Genomic DNA, 9,217 nt, shown 5'->3' with positions numbered 1-9,217 from the left:
GCTTCAGTAAGGTTCCTGAATCACATGCCTGGAGACCATGCCACAGGCCTGTTCCCTCAGTAGGGCTCCAGTATGAGAAGTGAACTCGGAAATGGGAGGAAAATGCCTGGTGGGACGGCCCTTTCGGAGGTAAGCCCAGTAAGACATCAGCAAGGAGAGGCATAGCAATGAAAATAAAGCAAATAAAATCCATACCATTAATGTGTTGCAGTGTGAGAAACTGAAATATTTAATCATTTGGGAAGTTTAATGTGGTACTATCTCCTTCCCTCCCCCCATCACTCCAAATAAACAAGCCTCTGTTTTGTCCATTGTGAAACATGCCAGTGATGTTTGCTATTGTGCTCTTGCTGGGGATTTAAATAAATAAAAAAAGGTGTGTACACAGAGGTCCAGAAATATCTGCCCACATGCCCAGAGTATAAAAAGGTAATGGAGGGTGGTAGAAGAGTGACTGAGGGGAGGGACAAAGACACCCCGCCCAGATGCATTCCATTAAGCTCCGCCAACTGGAGTAGACGGCAAGCAGCAGAAGGCCATGAACATGGTGACTAAAAAGAAGAAGCATGTGGAAGCGAAACATGAATGCAAAAAAAAAAAAAATGAAAGACACACTTTAGAAGGAAGAGATCTACACATGCTCCTTCTTTAAACCTTCAGCAAATCCAGCAATATTTGTTAAAGAATCCTAGTTGTGCTTGCGCCCTCTGAAATTTGTTTATAAACTCTATGATAAGAGTAGAATGTCTATAATTTCCCAAGCCTCTTTGCAACTTACGTGGCCCAAAGCAGCTTTTGCTTTCAAGATATTCTGCTCAGCACCATTCCAGCCATCTGAATGGGACCCATTCAACCGAAAGCAGCATGCACAAAAACAACACAGTTCACAATCCCTGGGCCAGTTTTCACAAAGCCACACATCTGTGTCTTACACATTCCATTGTTGCACCCACATCTCACAATGGCAGTGCTTATTGTTTCTTTTTGGAGTATAAAACAAGTAACTGTATCCAGAGCCTATGATGTAATGAGCACAAATGTTCTGCCAAGGATCTGTGGAATTACAGTTCACATTGTGAACATTGTGTCAGAGAGAGAGAAAGAATGAAAAACAATATGAAATTGACACAACAAATTACAGTAAGTGACAAAACACACATTTTGTTCTAAATCTGCTTGATTCCAAAAGGCAATTCAGTACCAACATATTCAGTGCCAATGTGGTTATCTTAAACTCTGTACACACAAACATCTGGATCCTCAGCCAACGTAGGTGACACAGTCATCTGGACCTCATAGCCAACAGCAAAACTGATAGGATTTAGTGCACCTACCTGTACTTAGAATCAGGCTGTGTATGAGTTTCAATTTATTCTCTAATTTAGCTACAATAAGGATAAATTCCAGAGGGGCAGTTGTGTTAGGTCATTGCAGCAAGACCATCCAAGAGCCTTGCGCCACCTTCAAGATTCCTTAGAGGGTAAACTTTGATGGGCCACCCCCTCCCCCCTTTGTCAAATGCATAAACTGGACAGAACTTCAGAGCCTATTAATGCTTAGGTCACAATTAATTTGCCAACGGACTTTGTTGTTTTAGGTATTATAATTGTTCCTTCCTCAAAATTCGAATTTTGTATTTGAAGCCACACACCATTGTGCATGTGTCCATGTCATGGCTTGGCCCAGCCTCAAGCTGGTTTTGTGGGAAGAGCCATAGTTCAATGGTAGAGTGCCTGCCTTGCATGCAAAAGGTTCCAGGTTCAATCCTTGGCATCTCCAGGTATGCCTGGGAGAGACTCTCTGCTTGAAATCCTGGAGAGCTGCTGCCAGTCTGCGTAGACAGTACTGAGCTAGATGGACCAATGGTCTGTCTCAGTATAAGGCCGCTTCTTACGGTCCTATGGAAGAGTTATTCATTGTGCGTAAATCTCTGCCATCAAAATAAGTAAGATTTAAAACTGCTTTGATCATACCCATTTGCCACAGAGCAAAAGGGGGGGGGGAGGGCCCAACTCTCTTCCTCTTTAAAAATGCAGCCTCAAATGCTTTGCGTGGAAGTGATTATAACTTGCTTCATATGACCGCACAAATGACTGCTTATTCATAGTCTGGCTTACTTGATCATAGCAATATAAACTAGGCAGATTATCCTACATTTGTTTGAAAGTTAGCCAGTCATCTCATTTTAGATGGCTTCCTGTTAGCTGAGGCACATATGTCTCAAGGTCTGAAGGCTCAGTACTCAGCAACCTTGCTGAAGCTAAGCAGGTGTGGTCCCAGTCACTGTCTGGATAGAAGACTTGATGGAGATCCACATATACCACCTTAAGTTCCATGGAACAAAGGTGGGATAAAAATGAAAGGAAATAAATATTGTCTAGTACCAATATGCTTTAAGTCTGAGTCCTGTCCTAGAGTGTCCATCTGGAAGACAGATGCTTAGCTTTCACTTTTTCACAGCTTAGCCCTGCAAATCATTCTCAGTCACAGTTTTCTGCATCTGCAGAATGGAAATTGGAGGCACCTCACCAAGTTTATTGTGAGAATGAGCACAAGATGGACAGGTCCTTAATGAGCATACACCGTTGATGGTAAATGGAATGTACCACCAGAAAAGCAATCAAGAGGCAAAAGCATCCTTCAAAAGGGAAGCTGAACTGAGAGGAGCTATAGACTTGGAATCTGAAGCTTTAGCTTAAAACGGGCTATCTCTGAAGCAGTCCAAATTAACAACCCACATCCATTCAGGGAGACCTTCCCCATCAGTGTTCTCTTTTCTCATTATGCCACAGGCCCTGCAGTCTGTAAAGACTCAAGATCCGGAAAGGGATATTTGGGGGATGAGGGCTACTTTTTTTTAAGTGTGTGTGTCAGATTTTTCCCCTGGCGTTATTTTTATGCAAATCTGCACGGTCGAAGCTATCAAACAATACAAGGACTAAGCCTGCCAGAGGTTTGTAAGTACTGGAGGCTGGTCCATTAAGGTGCAGTACCCCACCAACCTCAGACTGCCCTCAGCCAGCCCTCATCTGTCTGCCTTCTTCCAGGCAGTCCAGAGGGTGGCTCTGGCTGTCAACTTCCCCCTCTTTCTCTGTATAGCCCTTGTAGCACTCAGCAAGGGGGTGGATGTGGACAAAACTAGCATTAGTTGGTTCTTCCTGTCATTGGCTCTGACTCTATCTTCTGTTGGCCTCCCTCCCTTCCACCCTACCAGACCCAATGGGCACCAGGCACCACTGTCCATAAATGCCTTAGAATGATCCACCACACTGATAATAGGAACTTCACTGGAATTCATAACAAAAAAAAAGTTAGAAAGACCCTCCTTCCGTTTGCTTTCTCTTCAGCAGGAGGGTACAATTGATTCTCCAGTTAATTATCTATATCTCTAGATATAGATCCCACATCATTCAGGATTATTGAGTGAAAACAATACTGAAAGAAGATATCCAAAGGCACAGTGAGAAGAAAATAAACTAGTAATTTCAACATTTATTTCTGTATATTGTACAATATTTCACTTAAAGACCAAAAGCATCATCAGTATTCATTGGATTTTTACTGAATTGGCAACTGATAGATTATAGTAAAAATTTTAGGTAAGTTCCACTTCAATAGTGCATGTCAGAATACAAATTAATTGGAACAAAGTAAAAAATAAAAATAAAGTACATTTAGCAACAAACCTGTACAAAAGGGGTGAGGAGGTTGTGGGGATTAGCCCCATTGAGCATATATTTTTAAGGCTATGTACAAGTATTCTGTTATTTACCTTGTAATCAGAAATGTTTCATTTTGTCTCCTTCATACTGATGCATTTAGACAAAAACATTGTTACTAAAGAGATGAAATTCCTTAAAAACTTTTACAGAGAAAGCAAAGAGATTAGCCCCTAATCTCAAGAAAAAGAAAACATTTGTGCAGATGGAAAAGTACAGCATCTTCCTCTCATTTTAGTTGTTGTGACTTTGCAAAAACAGATGACCTTGGATTTCAGTGGTGGGGAGAGGAAGGAAATGGTAACTTATTCTGAGAAATAACTTGTAATTCAGACAATGCAGGTGTGTATTTGTTGTTAACTCCCTACCTAGATTGGGGGAGGGCAGGAGAGAGAGGAAAGACTTACTATTTTAACAGAGTACATGAGCCTGGATGGTGGGACATGTATAGGGGCTGACCTGGTCTATTTTTTATTACAGGTTTCTGTTAAGGCAAACAAGGTGGTGTTTATTGCTTTAAGAATATCAGGCTGTTTTTAAAAATCTTCTCCACGGGATGTGGTCAACTTGTGTACGAAGATGCAAGCAATCGCAACACCCAGAACACAAAGAAAACCCATCCACCTGTTTCAAAACATTTGATGAAGGTGCAGGAAGTCTTCGAAGGATTTATACATGGGCGCTTTTAGCATGGGTTGGAGAGCTGGATCCAGAGGCGTAGTAGAAACGGTTCTCACCAAAGGACTGAGCATCACCTGAACAGCAGACAATGATGCTCCCACCAAAGAGGCACAGAGCAGATCCAATCCAGCCTGTGTAGAGGGAATATCCAAAGCTCATGATCATGGTTTCACGATGAGCACTCACGGGGAACCAGATCGTAGCCACAACGCCGCACAGAGCTGGGGAAACATTGGGAAAAGTAAAGAAAAAGACCATCACTGTGCAATATGGAAAACAGAATGCCACATTAATTTATGATAACTTGCAGAGCCAGCCCTACTGTTAGACAGACTGAAGTGGCTGCCACAGGCAACACATGCACAGGGGCAGAAAGCTGATAAGACTATGAGCATCACATGGGCACATAAACTGCCTTCTGGTACAGTGAAGGACTCCAGCGTGATGGTAAGAATTAACTGCTAGTCTGATTGGCTTTTGTACATGGAATGTGGGAGGCACCATCTTGCCCTTTGCCTCAGGCAGCAAAACATCTTGGGGCTGGCCCTGATTACTTGAATTTGGGACTTGTAAAACCCAAGTTTGAAATATGCATCTATGGTCAGAGTTCAGGATATTATGCAATTGCATCCACATGGCTTATTAGCAATAAAACTGGCATTTAAACAAACTGATCAAAATGATCTGAATTTAACTATTTCTCTATAGCAAGACGTAGAGAGTACATTCCCCTGAATGCTCAGAGCACTTGACAAAAATTTTATCTCATATACTGCACACCTTACAAAAACCTTGAAAGGTAGGTCACTCTTCGTATTATCCTCCTATTACAAATGGAGGCATGATGCTGAGAGAAAGTCGCTTCCTTGAAGTTGTGGCAGAACTTCACAGGTGAGTGACAGCTCACGGCTCATCCTCTTAGCCACTACACTTCACCAAACTTGAATGCCCTGTGGTAGATAACTACACAGATGTATTGCCCGTTGTGTGAAGAAATATTTCCCTTTTGCCAGTCCTGAACCTACTTGCCAATCCATTTCATTTGGAGACCCAAAGTTCTAATATTATGAGAGAGGAGGACCGATTGCTTGATTCAATATTAGGCATACACTCTTAAGAATTGGGTTTGCTGGATCAGTTCACCCAATTCACAGACTTATACTGGAGCTCCTTGTCCTGAACAATGCCCTCGTTAGTTTCAAAAAGGGGAACCAATCTGCATGAGCATTCCATTACATGCATTCCATTGGGTCACTCCTTTGAAATGTATGAGGAGTCTGCTGCATGCAGGAGACACATCTGTATATCTAGGGTACACGCAGATCTCTGGATCAGGTGCTTCTGTGCAGGTGTGGCATACTAGAGGAGAATTACAGCATGCCTAGAAAGAGTTGATATGCAAACTCCCATACTAAAGCATGCCTAAGTGAAAGTCAACTCCATTAAAATCAATAGGATTCATTTTGGAGGAGCATTATTAATTAATTAATTAATTATACTTGTATATGGCCCCATAGCCGAAGCTCTCTGTGTTGTTATTTCTCATTCGAAAATCTTACATGTGCAACAAATCCTCCTCCCCCCGCCCTGAAATGCCACTCCATTCACCAGTTTAACAAAATGCACAGTCAATTTAATAAAAAAGAGAAATTTCCAAGCAGTTTATAGATAAAATTAACCTTAAAAAACAGGTAAATGGAAATGGAAATAGACTGCCTTCAGTACACAGGATAAAATGATCCAAAATACAGATAAAAAACTCAACAAAATTTTAAAACAAGTATACATGATAAAATAAAATCACTTTTGTGCCTCCCTACCCCCTCCCAGTTATGTTTTTCTAAACTTCAAACCCAGAACTAACTTAGACTTTGTATCTAGGGAAAATAGTCCAACCCTGAAATAATTTCAGTTGTCCTTTCCCCAGCTCTGTAATATCCACATTGAGGTTTATTTATTTATTTGCAAAAATGTCTATCCCACTAACATTAAGAAAAGCATCATGGCAGTGGACAGCATAAAATCTTCAAAAATATTACATCCAAAAAACAAACACAAAATACATCGCAAATTGGTAGAACCAATTAGTACAACAGCATAGCTGAACCACCCCTCGTGTAACAACTCAGGGGAGGGGGTGGGGGAAATCCTTCGTGTTAAAGTCTTCCAGGGCCTGTCTAAAGACCTTAATACCTTCACTTCCTGTTAAAACCACAGGAATCAAAGGCAATCAGGCCCTCAAAAGATGAAGCCCTGAAATGATGCTTTGTTTTTTGTTTCTAAAGGAAATGGTTTCCACATCTGAGAACCATCAAATCAGCCAACACTTTGTGTCCTGCGGAGGAGAGCTGTGTTGGATTCGCTCATTGAAGCTATCTGAGAAACCAATCAAACAACAAAACTTTGATACAACTACAGTTGCTCCAGATACCACACTGAAGATGTCTTGAGGCAGTGTCAAGGCGCTGTGGCTACACAAGGAGGAGCAGGGGCAGGAGAAGAAATCGAGAAAAATAAACAGGGACAAAATGTTTGGTTTTAAAGCAATAAACACATTACAGAGCAAGGAGGAGAATGCAACACACAATGGGTGCAGCTCTTATAGCATGTGAGAGGGTTGTGTATAAGATCGGAGTCACCAGTCCTTTTGGGCCCATAGGCACATTTGCAAACTGGAGGAACTTTTGGGAACACCACACACAAATCCCCACAGTCAAGCACACTGCAACCTATTTCACTGGCTCCAACAGAATGCTTCTTTCAAGTCTAATTTCAGCAGGGAGAAGAGCAGGGGAGTGGACCCTCTGCGCTTCAGGGAAGGCTTCTGCAGGAACATGCGTGCCCATGAGTGGCATGTTGGTGACCCCTGAACTTAGGGATGGGGGAGAAATTCAATTCAGTTCACATTTAAAGCAGAATCTATCAAATCTGGACATTCCAAAATAATATGAGAACCAAAACACAGCCATCCTTAAACATTCACACTTATCTGAATTTTGCAATGCAGTTCTCCAACCAATGTTTACAAAAATGCACATATTAGGGTGAAATGTGCATAAAAATGAATAATTAGTGAAAATAACATACAAAAATTCATCTTATTATGAGAAATTGCTGCATAAATGTGTACATTAGTCAAAACTGCGTAAAAAAGGGTTAATTAGGAGAAATTTGCACTAAAATGCTGAAGAATTTTCAAGAGGATTTTTAAAAAAATCTGCAAATTGCTGCAGAAATGTGGAAAACAGAATTTAAGACTAGAGAAATGAGAAACTGAGAGAAAAGAAATCCTTACCCCGGCATAAGGGATGAACCAGTGCAGGATGTTAAATTATAATCATTTAAATCTGGGGACACAATCAATCCAAAATTATAGCATGTTGAGCAGGTCAGTTCTATATATTCACAACGAAGCTTACTCCCAAATTAGTGTGCATAGGATTTCAGCTTTAATTCCATTTGTTTCAATGGAAGAGGTTTAAGCAAGTGCTAGGCCTTTCACTGAAATCAAAAGGAATCATCTGGCATGCCCCATGCCTGGGAAGAGAAGGGGAGTTTTAGCACTGCTAAAAGAGAATGAGGGCCACAATCACACCACTGCAGTATACATATGTAGTCATACTGTCTGTCACCCTTTGGGAATTCTAATCCATTGTCATGATTGTGGCTGCAGTACTAAACCCAGTTACTAGACCAGCCTTCCCTAAGCTGGTGTCTTACAGATAATGTTGGACTACAACTCCCATCATCCCTGATCATTGGCCATGCTGGGCTGGAGCTGTTGGCAGTTGGAGGGGCGTTGACATCTGGAGGGGCAGTGGTTAACCACTGCTGACTTAGAAAGACTAGTTTTCTGAGTCAATGTGCTTAGGATTGTACTGTGAAAGTACGGAGTATGGTTATTCTTTCAGAGTGATTCAAACTTTGCTATTTCTCATCCATATAACTCACTCGCTAGGATGTCCTAATGCTGCTCCCAGCTTTCCAAAGAATGTGTACCTGGTAAAACAGACACATGTGTGTTCTTCACCCATGATGTTGTACACCTGTTTTCTCATCTATGGGGAATGTTTTGCATCTTCAGTGAGGATTTCTTATTGAATGCCTAGTACATTGCCCCTAAACCACAGAGAATGGAGCAATCTTTGCTCATATGGAGCTCCACAGAGCTTAGGATTGCAGCCCATATCTCCTAAAACATATTGACCCTGAACAGAAATGACAAGGCACAGACCAGCCATACCATCTTGCTTTATATTCAATCTGGCATCCTTCACATTAAAGCTCAATAATATCATTCATGGTTAATTAAGCCACTCACCCACAATGCCTCTGATCACTGAAATATGAACTTGAAATGGATTGGATCACTTGCACAAATTTGATAAATGCAGGGTTTTGTTGTTGTTTTTTAAGTGAGAGTTCCTTGTCATGATTTCAAGTTGAATGGAACTAGCAACTGACGAGACAGAATCTGTCTCAGCATGGTACCAGTAACACTTCTGGTGAGTGACTGGCTTATCATGAATCAAAATAGCAAAATTTCCTCCTTGTGTCAAAAAAAGGAAACACAAATGTCCAAGTCAATTTTGCAGAAACAGCTGCCACCCATACAGTACAGTTGATCATTCTTATTTGATCTCTATTTAGGCTAATTATGTTTTTCCTTTCTTTTTAAAAGGCAGAATGCTATATCCAAACAAATGTCTATCTGTCCTGCCTAATATTTTTTTACAAAAATATGTTTGACGGGTGTGTGTGGTTATCTTCTGAAGGTAATAAAGAGCAACAGCAAATGTGCTTGAAGAGAACAGAGG

At 41.1% G+C, this 9,217-nt stretch overlaps 1 protein-coding gene across 1 annotated transcript in view; it reads right to left on the bottom strand.

Annotated features, from left to right (window-relative positions):
- Window positions 1-3,500: 3,500 nt before the first annotated feature.
- The window catches only part of CLDN11 (claudin 11), a 72,558-nt gene continuing 66,841 nt past the window's right edge, over window positions 3,501-9,217 (bottom strand). The window contains exon 4 of the mRNA XM_061637307.1: window positions 3,501-4,621. Coding sequence (XP_061493291.1) covers window positions 4,389-4,621 — 233 coding nt within the window. The 3' untranslated portion in view covers window positions 3,501-4,388. The remainder of the gene's footprint in view (window positions 4,622-9,217) is intronic.

This window comes from Rhineura floridana, chromosome 7, assembly GCF_030035675.1.
Source record: "Rhineura floridana isolate rRhiFlo1 chromosome 7, rRhiFlo1.hap2, whole genome shotgun sequence".
NCBI classification, from domain to species: Eukaryota; Metazoa; Chordata; class Lepidosauria; order Squamata; family Rhineuridae; genus Rhineura; species Rhineura floridana.
The sequence above is the reverse complement of the archived record's forward strand: the minus strand, read 5'-3'. Positions and strand labels throughout refer to the sequence as shown.